We start from the raw sequence: 15,270 nt of genomic DNA, 5'->3' as shown, positions 1-15,270 counted from the left end.
TTGCAAATTTATTCACTGGTTAGTACTTCTTCGTAAAGTGTTCCTAGCCAATCAAGAGTCAGATGTGGAATTGTTTTTGTTTTCAGTAAGTATAATGTTTCTCAACAGGCAACCACAAACATGACTTTCACATAAATCTCCTCATAGTTGTGGAAATGATGCAAATGTCCACAATACTTCTCTCTTTTACCCAAAATGTATTGTATTTCTGTTACAATTACACAACCGTGTCTTTAGATGGACAAAGCTGCAAACAAAATGTTCTTATACATGAAGCTACCTGTCTAGTAGATTCAGTATTTTAGCCTGTCGCCTCCATCAATTTTAAAAGTTGAGGAAATGTTTTTTAATAAATGTGTTTTGCAAGAAAACACATTAGTCCAGCATAGCTATTTTCACTCTGAAATTGGTAAAATTAAGCAATATACCTGTTAAGGCATACAGTATCTGCATAATTGTCTCTGATTGCTAAGCAAGGCAGTTCTTAAGTAAATTGTGCCCCATTCTATGACCTTTTTTAACCATGGAGATTACATGGCCCCAGGACACTGCAACTGTCTTAAATTAATGCCAGTTGTCAAGCAGATGTATTTTGTTTACATGACTGTGGGGATGCAGTGACAGTGGTAATCAAAGGATTGATTGTAAATCATTGTGATCAAGAGCCATTGTAACTTCAAAGTCACTAAACAAATCACTATAAGTCAAACACTACCTATATTTGGTTTTTTAGAGGAATAAAATGGAGTAGCAGTTGAACGGCAAGCTGCAGAAATGTCTTTTCTGCTTTTGGAAGACAGCTATTTTATAGACATATCATTTTAATGTGCCCAGCAGTTCTCAGGCATTCTAGTCATCTCAGTTAATTCCACTGTACTTGAACATGTTTTGCACTGGCTGTTGAATTGTACTATTTTGCCTATTCATAAATTCCAAATCAGAGATAACATGGACTGGGCCAAAATCAATCCAGCACTTTGCCTGGTGCTACTGGTCCTGGTCATAACCCCTGCGGCTTCAACAAGTGTTTTAGCCATGCATTTCCCTCCCATATTCAATAACTGGTGAAGTATCCAATTAAAAGATAACTTCAAATCAATGAACATAAATTTCATAATAACATGAAGTGACATGCCCAAGTTGTTACTGTGGTTATTTAAAAATTTATTTTGCTTTAGTGGCTACCAAGAACTATTAAGAAAAATTACACAATCTATAATTTTGTTTTCCTTAGTGATATAAATTACATAGGTGCTGGGCCAAAAAAATTCATACAGCTATAAATAGAACATCACATTTCAAACATGCACAATGGTTAGGTAAGAATTGCCAGATGCAAGCCATATTTATACTACTCAATGTGAAAGTATGAGAATGACTCAAAACAGGAAAAGGGTATCTAGTTGCCTTCAGCTAAATCAGCATGTCTCGGATTGATACTGTTAACCCAAAAGTTTCGAAGTCTTCATTAGTCTCCTTTTTAAAAAGGCTTATTTATTTATATTCTATCTTTATTTTTCTAAATAATTCAAAACAACAAACATCACAAATACTCCGTCCTCCTCCCATTTTTCACAAAACAACCCCACAACCTGTGAAGTAACAAGACAATGATTTGCCCAAAGTCACCCAGTTGGCTTTCATGCCTAAAGCAAGACTAGAACTCAGTGTCTTGGTTTCTAGTCTAGTGCCTTAATTGTTGGACCAAATTAGTTCTCATAATAAGCAGATGCAGACAAACACAGTGTGATTTTTCTGTGAGTAGCTCAATTGAAATCTGTTTGATTTAGTCAGCTCTGATTTAATTCCCATTGGTTTTTAAAACAATCAGTTATCAAATCTAATATTTTCAATGTGCTCTGTTACATAATGATTTTCTACTTTTGGGGGGGAGCGGGGATGAATGACTTATAATTTAGTGCAGCTTGGCTTAAAGACTTACTTCTTCTCCACGTGATTTCCTTCCTTTTCTTCAGCTTGTCAATAGAGTGCAAGAAATCTCCATAAATGGGCACAAATGTGCAAATCAGTTCAAAATCCCAGATGGCTGTACATATAAAAAGAATTGCAGGCAATTGCTTTTTCCCCCCCTTGCTTCTCAATAGAACTCTAGACTACTTCAGAGATAGTTTTAGGACTTGGATTCTCAAGATTGTGTCAATGGTGTCAATGTGCTTCCAGATAATTTTCTGACGTCTGTCTGTCTGTTTACATTAAGAAATGGGTAGCTGGCATATTGTAAAGCATCAAGCTAAAGTACCACCTTTATTTCCTGAATACTCTGGACTCCCAAACCATGAAATACGATGAACAGGTGAAGCCCATTTCACTGATCCAGAAGGCAGAGCTGTAAAGGTTCACATCAGTTGCAGTCATTGAAGTAAGGAGTAAATACTGCTCAGCCTGTTCACCTCTTACCCCAGCATGCCAAGATTGTTACTCTATATGAGCTATTTACAGAATGAAGGTCAGGGCAATGCCCTTTATCCACTACTAGAAAATGCTAGTGGAGAAGAAGAAAGCAGCAGGAGCCACATCACAAGCAATGAGAAGGAAGCCAAATTATGCTCTTTCTTGGGAAAAATGGGAAAGGATTCCAGCTGCAAATCATAACAAAAGCAAAAAAGCACCTACTAGAAAGAAATGAGACTCTCACTAGGTGACTTTCTCTAGGGGAAAGAATTTCCATCATCTTTCATGGTAGGGAATGACCCCTTGAAGAACAGAAGTAGGACTTGGGAGTGGAAGAAGATGGATTCTACTAACTGTAAAACACATTGTTATTGTAAATAAATTTTATAATACTCTGTTGTAAATAATAGACTATAGGTTAGTGTGAAAGCTTCTTTCTGTACTTTTTTCCCAAATAACCCAATGTTGACCCACTGGTTGTGACAGGAATTATTACTATTGTATTTTTATTGCACTTTTGTCATATATAACTCAAGGTACCAAACATGTCCACCTCCTATTTTCTCTACAATAATAGACCTATATAATAATACAGAGACAGAGAGACAGAAAGAGAGACAGAGATAGGGACTAAAGTCACCCAGTTTTTCATGTTTAAAGCAGAACTCACAATCTTCTGGTTTCTAAACCAATACCTTAACCAAACTGCCATTGTTATTGTTGTTGCTAGACATATGCAAGTGTGTGGACCCAGAAAGAAATTACTATTAGTGCTCCTTTCCAGATTGCTGAAATGAGAAGGTATTTCAATATCTTAATAAGTTTAACTGATAAAAACTTGTAGGTATTCAGCAGAAATCATTACTTTCAAGCAAATTTCAGACCCCATTTGTAATTGGTCTGTTTGACATACATAGCACATCACTATTTCTGGTTCAGAACTGTAGAGAATTTATGTAAAATAGTTGCCATCATACGCATCCAGCTTGCAAAGAGAAGATGAATAATGTTACAGGAATATGGTGCAATTAGTATTCAGCTGAGATACAATAAATACTTTTTAAAAATCACGATAGCATCACTAAATGTAGAGGTCATGCAAAACTATCTGTCCAATTACCACCACTAAGTCAAAATCTTAAAGCACTTTTAATGTGCTTTACAGGAATGTATTATTATTATTGTTCTTCATATCACTATCAGACAAAAAGAAGTACTGGCAGATAAATCACTGAAGATCATTAGAGCTAGTAATGGTAAAATTACAGGTCACAGTAACAGAGTTGTTACAGACTGTTTTTTCAGATATCTTCAGTTTTCAAATACAATAAAGTCTACTGCCACTAATTGCTTGGAAATATAGAAAATAGTTAGAGATGGATAGTGCGATGAACTTATTATAGCTAAGGATCTTCAAGTCACAAGAAAACCTTTAGTCATATTACAACCAGTCCTTCACCATCCACAAGGTAAAGTAGAGACATTAAAACTACATTTTGAAATTTACCACAGGAACATTATTGTTTATGTTTAAGTTCTAGAGTGACTCCCATCGATGCCAAATTGTAGCTTAGAACTAATGATAGGTTAATGGTCTTCGAAACAAACATGAACCTTCACTGGTCTGATTTCCAAGATACCTGTGCATCAGATGTAAAATAGGCCACAATTCCATTGATACACATCAGACAATGCAGACTTTCCTAGAACTACATATTAAATTAGATATTCAGAAGGGATGTTCAGCCAAACAGGAACAGCATCTGATACCCCAAACCTATATTATTAAACTACTGGTATACAGCTATTTGGATCTGAAGTGAAAAAGGTGTCTATGATCCAGTATTTATTTGCTATTCTTTAGCTGAGTGAGGCCAGGAAAATAGATGTTTGAGTTGCAGTGACCTTGAGGGCCCTATCAGCATCTCTTTTGCTGAAGTACACTTTTTCCCGTCACTTTGGATCCAGATAACTTCACATCACAAATTAATAGAAACACTGTGAAGAAGAATGGGCCATAGTTGGAATTCCAGAAATGTAGCAGTTCTTGCATTCTGGAAGAGAAAAAAAATCACAAACAAGGTCAAGCAAAATCAATTTATCAAAATCTAAACTGGAACTGAGTTTGTACCACCAAAGGAGTATGACATTTATTGCTGAATGTTTATACTGTTTATACTGTTAGAGGTACATCTATGGAAATGAAAATATTAATCTTCTTTATTATGCTCTTGAGGATTTCTGTAGTTTATATGAAGGGGAAAATATAGTAGAATGTGATTATAGTTAATGATTAAGAAAAGGAATAGAACAGAAGCAAGAATTATTTTAGGAATTCTACCAAGAAAATCAAATTAAGGTTTCTGCTATAATTGAACAAAGTTAATGTTGTTCAACTAACCTTCTTAGGCTCTTTTGTAAAGAAAAACAGAGCCACAGTTAATTTGAAAGCTCTGAAATGTCTAAATAGTGCTGCTCATCCAATGAATATTTAAATATATGTTAGCTTGTGGGGAGGGGGAATAACACAGGTATAACCAGATCAACACATGGGACAATATTTCAGTTATTTCCAGCACCTTGTAATATATTATTCGTGTTATATATGCAGTGGCTGGGCTTTTCTATTAGAGTATTTCCTAATCTGGATTCTCAGAGTTTTGGACATCAAGTTTTCAGATTTCCCAACCTGCTTACACTTCACTTTTACCTATTAAAATTAATAATATACTTTAAAATGCCTCCTCACATTCATAATAAACTAGACAGTAAACAATTAGCTAAGTGGTAAAACACATATTGACATGCAAAATATTGTAGATCCAATTCTCAATATTTCCTGGGATAATCTCTATCCTGAAGAATTGGAGAACAAGTGTCAATGCAGAAGTATCAAATTAGATTACCTTAATTCCATTGAATGAAAAGGCAGCATCTTTCCACTGATTCTGTTTTAACAGCAAGGAAGCCTGTCCCCCTATCTCTAGAGCATGTCCTGTAAAAGCAGCCGTAGTAGCCAACAGACATCATGGAAAGTCCTAGAAAGGCTCCATATGCCGAATTTCACTTGAGCCAGCAAGATACTGTACATAATTTAATGTTTAAACTAGTGCATGAAACTTAGAGAGTCATTTCAGAAGATTTAGACTTATTCATGGAAATTTTCTTTGTCTCCATTTCTTCTGCAAGAATATCTGTCACTTTCATTAGTGAGATATTTCCCTACTTCAACCAGATTTTAGAATAGACAAGGGACATTTGAAGCTCATAGATCCAATCTAGTCCAATTATTTCCATAAGGCCCCAAAGAAAGATAGAGAGGTTTCTTTGTCTAGCCTTTCATCCCATAAATGCCTCTCTTCCTGATCCAGGAGAAAAGTTTTAAATGAAGGAGCTTCTCATTCCAGATCTTCTTTTTCTAAAAGCATGGAGAACAGTAAGTTTGCGTTGGTGGGAATACAATGGACAGAGTGTATCCAGTGGATTGCACACGTGACTATTCTGAGAAAGTATTGTTCAGACAAGGCTACTTGACACCAAGTGAGAGATTTCATTGTACCACAACAAATTTTAGCCACAACTAATATGTGACACAGGTGAGCTCAGGTTAGCATTAAAATACAGATAATGTAGATAACTTTATGAAAATATTACACCCAAACGCAGAAAAAAAGAATATTAGATCTTTAGCATGCTGATCAGATAATTCCTAAAATGATCCACATTGATGGTTTCTGCAACCAAAGACAGTGATTATGTGCCATGTTTACTTGGAAAGATTAACTTTTTCCTGACTATTGGAGGGCAGCCATTGAGATCTTCTTGTTCTGTTACATTGTGATCCGAACTGTCATGAGAATAGTCTTTCATTGTGCTGTAGAAGACAGGGGTGTTAAACTGTGTAGCAATTTCAGTTCTCTTCTGCTCGCATTTGCATAACTTTCGGAAGGCAGCTCTAAATTTTTGGGACATCAAGTTATAAATGACTGGATTGATAGCACTGTTCAGGTAAATACAGAGTCTGCAGAAGAGAACAAACCAGCTGTTCAGGTAAGGAGGGTCCATGAAAGAGTTGACTACCACTAAGGTACGGTACGGCATCCACAGAAGGGCAAAGAGAATCACCACCACAGCCAGCATCTTGGTCACCTTTGAGTTATAAAGAGACAAAGAAAGCGACTTTACTTCTTTGCTAGCAGTTTCAGGATTCTAATTATAGTGGAGGGGAAAAACACACCCACAAAAATGCACACATGGATATAACATTAACAAAGTAGCTACAATATTTAAACAAGACTAGAAATTGTGACTGAATAAATATTTGACTACCATTCTGGAGATCAGAGCTCTATCATTTAAAAAAGAGAGAAAATTCTTTTCTTCCAAACTATCATAGCTGTTCTTTAGAAGGAGTAACATTAGATTTACCCACCAGACCTAATGAAAATGGCATGTGCAGCAGCAGGTGTGAAGCCTTCTATTTCACCTGCTGAATAAGGGAATATATGTTCAATCAATCAATCAATCAATTCTTTTTGGGCCAAGTGTGATTGGACAACAAGAAATTTGTCTTTGCTGAATATGCACTCAGTGTACATTAAAGAAAACATACATTTGTCAAGAATCATAAGGTACAACACTTAATGATATTCATAGGGTACAAATAAGCAATCAAATCATACTAGGAAACAATATAAATTGTAAGGATACAAGCAACAAAGTTACAGTCATACAGTCATAAGTAGGAAGAGATAGGTGATAGGAACAACAAGAAGATTAATAGTAATGCAGACTTAGTAAATAGCTTGACAGTATTGAGGAAATTATTTGTTTAGCAAAGTGATGGCATTCGGGGAAAAAACTGCTCTTGTGTCTAGTTGTTCTGGTGTGCAGTGCTCTGTAGTGTTGTTCTGAGGGAAGGAGTTGAAACAATTTATGTCCAGGATGTGAGGGATCTGTAAATATTTTCACAGCCCTCTTTTTGGCTCATGCAGTATACAGGTCCTCAATGGAAGGCAGATTGGTATTAATTGTCTTTTCTGCAGTTCTAATTATCCTTTGAAGTCTTGCATAGATGGGCACTAACATTTTCCTCCAATAATTTAGAGATTGATTTACTGGGTATGGCAATGGGGAAAGCCGATCAATGGGATGGGCATTAAATTTTAGCAAAAACTGGCATGGGAGAATGGTTTGCCTGTCAAACTATTCCAAGCAATAAGGGAATTGTGCTCAGATTGCTCTTGAGATTATTATTAAACATCTGTTGCTTCAGTTCCAGTGAGGCCTTCTTGAAGATCAGTGTGGTTAAATATTGAACTGATTTTATATTTGAAACTATGCTATGCTAATATGTAATTATGCTGCAAGGTCAGGAAAGCTAGGAAGCTATTAATAAAGACTAATTTGTCCAAAATTGAGGTAGCTGAGTTACAAGACTCGATAGAGCTTATTCCAGTTTCCAAGTACAATAAAGTATTGGAAAGACACCAAGAGACTCACAACAAAATTCTTTAAAATGTAGAGTGTATTACTGCTAAAAAGATTGATTCATAGGGATTATGAATCTGCACTGTGTTTAGCAGATGGCTAATTACATTTCACCTAAAGATATTCATTGCAGCCAGTGTATAATTGCTACCATTAAAATTTCAAAATGGAATTTGCAAATCTGTGGGCTCTGAGAGAAATTATTCTTAGTGTTTCTTTTCACATTGTCAGCCACTGAAATGAAATGCTCAGATATTTCAATATCTTAATATGTTTACTAGAAAACCCATTAATGGATAACTTGTTGAGTGATGGTAGGTGATTATTTTTTTGAGAAAACTTCTTCTTTCCTTTCCTCTTAATTAATTATTAATCATTTCTCTTTATAATAAAAGGAAAAGGCTTTGGGTTCGATCAGAGGGTCTTTTGTATTATAGGCAGGGTAACTGTATAAATGGGGGGGGGGGTGGGGAAACCAAAAGAAGTTGTTGAGTAAATTGGGTTGGCATTAAAATCAGGGATAAAACTCAAGAAATTGTGCCTTCCCAACACTGTTTGGTACTTTATGGAAGATCTTAAGGAGAATTGGAGTAATTTCTACAGAGATTACTCCAGGCTTGCATGTGGCTCTGTAACCTCAATTTTTAACAAATATCACTAGCGGCCTTTGGATGGGAATTCAAACAGGAACAGATTAGCAGTGTCACAAACAAATCTGCACAAAACATTACTGAATAATATCATGAGCAAGGAAAGAAGGCAGAGATCAGTGGAGACCCATTAACATTGATGACTAACATCAACATCTCATAGGCATTTGCAGGAGGGCAAAGGTCAAATTTGCTTAGTGACATTAATTCCAGACATTCATATATTTCTGTGTGATGATGTAATATAAGTATAAAATAAAATGATGCAATTAGAATTTGAATCATGATTCACAACACATCCACTTTGGTATCAGTTTGGTTAGAAATAGATGCATACATCCCTCCCTCGTGTGATTGGTCAGAACTCATTGGCAAAGAGAATAAGCACTTTCTGGAACTGCCTAATGATAGAAAGGATGTTAGATTGGACATTATTTCTGTGGTCTTGTGTTCACTACTTCCACATATATGAAGCAGTGATGAAGATTGCACACAAATATGTTTTAGAGTAGATAAAATGCTTCTTTATCTACTCTAAAACATACTTGGGTGCAATCTTCATCACTACTTCATATGAGGTAGAAGGTGATGAACACAAGACTACAGGAATTTCCTCCCAGTCAGGGAAAAAGAACAATTGGCACATCAGAAGAAGCAGTACAAAGGCCTTTCTGATCACAACTTTCACCTGAGCATTGAATAGGAGTTGTGAGCCCTGGGGAAAAAAACCCAGATTGCACACCACCCTTAAAAGGAGAAATGCAAATTCAGAAATGGAACATCCCCAAATCTAGATAGCCCAAATACTTAAAAATCATTTGGTTTTGGTAGGATTGAGTAAGATATGTTTACTCCCATCCAAACTTGCACAACTCCCAGGCATTGGGAAAGAACTTCAATGGGCTCTCTTGTCTGGCTCAGAATAAAAATATATACTTGGATATCATTAGCTTACTGATGATACTGAACACCAAACTGGCAGATATCCTCACCCAGTGGTTTGATGTAGATGCTGAAAAGGAGGGGAGAGAGAGAGTAGAACCCTAAAGCAACCCAGAAAGGAGAGTCTGTGCAATGACATATCCCCCCAATCTTGATTGGAATGAGTTACAGAGAAAGGAAGAGAACCACTATAGAACAGTGCCTCTAAACTCCATGCTACAGAGCTGGTTCAGAAGCTATGGACAATGATATCAAAAGGCACTGAGAGATCAAGGACGACAAGGATGGATTACCAGCTCTGTCCCAGTTCTGATAAAGGTCATCTGCAACCAAGGACAGCACAACCAAAACTGCCTCAGTGCTATATCCTGGCCTGCAACCTAACTGAAATGGGGCTAGATAATCCTTCAGGATTCTCATGTATTGTGGACTTCTCAACAACCTTTCCCAGGGACAGAAAACTGTAGACTGGTCAATAGCGATTGAAAATTGTTCAAGCCAAGGAGGGCCTATTGAAGAAGAGACACACCACTACCACTTTTTAGGCAGGAAGTAGCTCCCTGTCCTTCAATGAGCCTGAAACCAATACACCAATAAAACAAAATATAAACTGATATATTTTTATTGAGATATACTACAGCTAGTGAAAGTTAAAGCCATTGCTTAAAGTAAAATCAGATCAAATCAGACTTGCTTCTCTCTGAATATCATAATATAAAAGAGGTATATTTAAACAGTACTAATAACTCAATTGTGCAGATTAAATGTAAACCTTGACTATGTATCAGAATGGTCAATCAAATGGCAACTTCAAATCTCAACAAATAAATGCTCTGTCTTACATATTGGCAGAAAGAAAATAAGAAAATAAAATACAAGCTAAATAGTCAAGATCTTGTTGAGGATCCAAACTTTGTCAAGGACCTTGGAGTACTCATCTCAAATGATCTAAGTGCTAGAGCCCACTGTAACTAGATAGCCAAAAAGGCATTAAGAGTTGTTAATCTAATCCTACGTAGCTTCTTCTCTGGTAATATCACACTGTTAACTAGAGCATATAAAACATTTGCTAGACCTATACAGCTCATCAGTCTGGAACCCATACCATGTATCTGATATTAACACAATTGAAAAAGTCAAGAAATATTTCACAAGAAGAGTTCTCTGCTCCTCTACTCATTGCAGAATACCTTATGCCACCAGATTCGAAATTCTAGACTTAGAAAATCTAGAACTACACCGCCTTCAGTCCGATCTAAATATAGTATATAAAATCATATATTGCAATGTCCTACCTGCAATTGAATACTTCAGCTTCAATCATAACAATACAAGAGCACACAATAGATACAAACTCAAGGTTAACTGCACCAAACTTGACTGCAGAAAATACAACTTCAGGAACAAAGTGGTCAATGTTCAGAATACTCTCGCTGACTCTGTGGTTTCTTCCCCAAACCCCAAAAACTTTAACCTTAGGCTGTCTACTATTGACCTTGCCCCCTTCCTAAGAGGCCTGTAGGGGGCATGCATAAATGCACCAAAGTGCCTACCGTCCCTGTCCTTTTTTTTTTTTTCTTATAAGAATCTATCTCATGTATTCAAAACTATATTTATTCTTATACCTGTATCTTGTAAGCGATCGACAAATTAAATAAATGTAAATGTAAGTCCTGATAATAGAATTTCTTATTATTTCTTCTTCTTAGTTTTATAGTTTCAAAATGTATCTAAGAAATTCTATAGTTTTTCTTTATCAAATTGGGTTTGCTATAAACCAAGCTACGTTTCATGGTTTTAATTGGCCATCCTAATAAAGTGGAATTACAGTGTTTTATCATCACCTCTCAGACTTCAAAGTAGGTTTTCACTATGATTTATTGTCTATCAGACCTTTCAGTGAAATAAAGGTGCCTGCCAACTGCATGTTTCAGTTGATTAGAGAGGCCAATAAGTTTGTTTTATGCAACTCTTCCAAGCAACCCTCTCTAATCCAGAGTTGGCTCAGATCCAGGTTCTAACAGGTCTTACCATCCAGTTCTTTTGATCCCTTGTTCATGGAAACTTTAAAATGTCAAATTGAGTTCAAATGAAGTCTAAGCTATTCCAGTAGTCTTAGATTTCATTTCAACCACATCTTGCCCAGCCCTACTTGTGTCGCATATTTGACATTTACAAGTGACTAGTGGTGCTTCAGTCATACAGCTGAGTGAAAGAATGGGCAACCAGTCCACTGGAATCAGCAAGGCCAACGATTTTTGAACCTTTGTCTTGGGATGATGAGTGGGGGGATTTTAAAAAACCACCCAGATGCCCTAAACCTTCAAGAGGCTTAAGGTTGTTATTCCACTCCTTAGCTCCTTCATCCCAATTGTTGCTATTTTCCAGAACTTCAACCTCAGAAGTCAGAAGTTTAGTCTGACCCTCTCTACTGATAATATTATATGATTAGGCATCAATCTTGCAATCCTCAGACAGAATGTAAAGGCTACATTATAATAAAGTTAATTCTATATTAATAAATTATCACTGATAATGTTTAATAGTTTTGATACATTTTCAACTACTGGGATACATTAAACATATTGCATATTATGTTGCCACCCGCTCATTTCACTGAAGCCATTCAGAAGTATTTATAATAAATAAATGCATAAAATACAGGCTCACGCTTCAGCTAGAAAGAATCCTGAGTAGTATATTATATAAACTATGATATTTCTGCTTCGTACATTTTGGCAGACAAAAGCAGGGGTGGGATTAAACATTTTTAACAACTGGTTCTGTGGGCATGGCTTAGGTGGTGGACATGGCTTGGTGGTCATGTTATTGGCTGGGTATGGCCAACTCAATATCACTCACATCGAGGCACGCATCTCCTCGCCTAGCCTCTCATGACTGTGGTGATGCTGCAACAGTCGTAAGTGTGAAAAATGGTCATAAGTCACTTTTTTCAGTGCCATTGTAACTTTGAATGGTCACTCCACACAAGCAAAGTACCAACAAAGGAGGGGGAAAAAACTCCTGAGACAGGAAGTCTAGTCCTGCCAAGAATGCAATAAGGGTTAACTGAGAGGCAGTTTCTGTAAGCAACACCAGAATGTTTCCTTTCTGCCTTCCTTACAGGATTAGGCCAGTGATTTCTTCTAACAACCGGTTCTCCGAACTGCTTAGAATGTTAACAACCAGTTCTAGCGAATAGGTACAAACTGGTAGAATCCCACCCCTAGATAAAAGCAAGAACAAAATCTTATTCAATTCTCCTTTTTATTTTCGGAATCTCCTTGAATGAAATCTAAAGGTGTTCTATCTGTAGGGCATTCCAAATAATGAGACCTGAGTAGCCTAAGACTATAGACTGCCCTTATGAAGCCATGATTCAAATAGAGAATTTTGGTCTGTGTAGTATTAATTCCTCAATGCTGCAAGTCTGATATGCAGATTCCAAGACTTTGGCTTACTTTATTTTAGCAATGACTTTTTTTTAGAATTCACAGTGAAAATGGAAATCTCCATGATAGAAATGAAATGGCCTAGTCTCTGCATTGAACTAGTGCTTTGATAATAATAGATTATCTTGCTCCAGATTTTCAAGAAAACTATCTGAATATCCTGAATAGGTATCAGTACTGTTTAGCTCCTTCCATCTGCCTTAAACCGCTTAAGAAAAGAAGCTGAACTTAAATTAAGAACAGCATCTTGATTGCTCTTTGTGTATTTAGCTGGAAATCATTTTCACTGTGTTAATCAAATGTAATGCTTAATGTGTTTTCTTTTTAACTCCCTCAGTGATTTTTTTTCTGCCAAATATATTCACAGAGAGAGAGAGAGAGAGAGATTTTGCACTTAATTTGTCTGTCTGATGCACTGCCAGTATTTTTTGAACAAACTGAGGGCATCATTTTGAGTTAAACACATACAGTGGGGTACCATCACTGATTCATCTACTAGATTTTGTAGAGATAGCAATGACTAGGAATTTTTTAGTACCATGAAATTCATATTTTTAAAGGTGGGGGGATCCAGTTACTCTGAATAATATTTTACTTCCCAGACATAATGCTCCATCATTCTCAGAATACTAATGAAGTATTGATACGCATATTTTCAAATATTGCCCTGTATATTTTTAAAATAATTGCAGTAGAAACTTATGTTAGCAAACCAGGTCTGAATTCAAGTCTGGAAAGGTTTGAACTTAACCATTAAAAGATGTGTTTATTTCTGTAATTGCTGTCAAAATTTTCAACAAGATCACAATAAATCACTCACTAGGCTGATTTTGTGGGAAGCCAAGAATGAGGTGTAGAATAGACTGATAATCACAGTTTGCAAATTGTTTACAAAATGATCCTGTCTGTTCTGGGTATCTGTCTTCCTGCCTTGCTAGTTTCCTCCTTGACATTATATAGAATGAAACAAACTGTAAAATCCATAAAGTAATAATTTAGAAGTATACAAACTTCTGTACAATACTATAATAAAAAACCCTTTTTATGAGACAATGGAAAGGACTATAAAAAACTGCATTTGCCAACAGTAAAAGTTGACACCTGTGTTCTTTTCATTTCCAACCATTGTAGTAGGAAATAAATGTCAGGAAAACCTGTATCGCTGAGGATATATTGGATCCTCCCATCTTTTCATTTCGAGAAAAGGTCCCAGAATTTCATTTAGAATGACCCTCCAAATGACCTTGGATGAGGTTAATACTTGAAAATCCTGGAATTCCAACATTTTTGGGGCATCTAGCAGAGGAAGGCAATGATAGGTTAGGGGAAGGGACAATAATTTTGTATCATTTTCTTAAGGAGGATATCATTTAAAAACAGAACTCTATTTCCATTACATTCTTCGTATGTTACACAAGTACCGGTAATTCCATTTTTTTCTAAAGATAAAGTTAATCTATCATGCTTTCTTTCTGCCAGACCCATTCTAGATCTTGTCAATTGTTGAATTCCTATACAAATACAAATATAGTCTTTAATAAATCGTTTGAGGAACTTGCCTAACAAAGCTAACAATTGTGTAATTTCCTAGTCCTTTTTTCTGTTTTTCCAAGAGAGAAAAAATATTTGCACTTTTCCATTTTGTTTGGACTTTGCCAATTTTCCTGGAATTCTCAAATATTATAGTTAGCGGTTTGCAATCAACTCTTCTAGTTTACTCAATGCCCTAGGATAGCATTTATCTGGCCCTGGAGAGTTGAATTCACTTAAATTAATCTGAAAAAGTTTTTTTTTACTGTTTGGGACATTTTTTTTGCAAGCCTTATCTTATTCTGAGCTCTAGTTTTCCTCACAAACACTCCTAAAAATTCTGGAAATTGATTCTTGTTCATCTTTGATTATATACCTCTCTTTCCATTTCCTATATGGTCCCCTTTCAGGATTTTAAAGTGGTCTCTATGTATTCATACTTCAGATGTTTCCCATTCTTCCCCCTCCTAGGAATTGTTTGTGAGTAAGTCTTTGGTATCTCCTATTTGCAAAATTTTCCAACTTTTCTATTTCAGAGTATTGAGCTGTTGGATCTGAATTATCTTCTACTTCAGCTCACAAAACCCACTCTTTTGAAGTTCAGTACATTTCTCATTTTCTCTCTTTCCCCCTTTTTCATTAACATCAACAATTCAATGATAATGTAGCAAATTTCCCCCAAGATTCTGCTCATCTTCACTTCTTCAATCAATTCCTCTTGATCAATGAGGACTGGGTCCAGAATAGGAGATCCCCTTATTCCTTCTTCCACTTTCTAACAAATATAATTGTCT

General features: G+C 36.1%; 1 protein-coding gene across 1 annotated transcript in view; it reads right to left on the bottom strand.

The window, feature by feature from the left end:
- Nucleotides 1-311: 311 nt before the first annotated feature.
- Nucleotides 312-15,270, bottom strand: part of LOC113434544 (thyrotropin-releasing hormone receptor-like) — a 36,925-nt gene continuing 21,966 nt past the window's right edge. Inside the window, exons 3-4 of the mRNA XM_026697784.2 lie at nt 5,319-6,561; nt 312-4,466 (exon numbers count right to left, since the gene is read on the bottom strand). Of these exons, the coding sequence (XP_026553569.1) occupies nt 6,166-6,561 (396 nt within the window). The 3' untranslated portion in view covers nt 312-4,466; nt 5,319-6,165. The remainder of the gene's footprint in view (nt 4,467-5,318; nt 6,562-15,270) is intronic.

The sequence above is a fragment of the Pseudonaja textilis genome, chromosome 3 (genome assembly GCF_049901715.1).
Source record: "Pseudonaja textilis isolate UNSWEBS1 chromosome 3, rPseTex1.2, whole genome shotgun sequence".
In the NCBI taxonomy this organism is placed as follows: Eukaryota; Metazoa; Chordata; class Lepidosauria; order Squamata; family Elapidae; genus Pseudonaja; species Pseudonaja textilis.
Note: the sequence above shows the minus strand (reverse complement) of the source record. Positions and strands in the feature narration are given on the sequence as shown.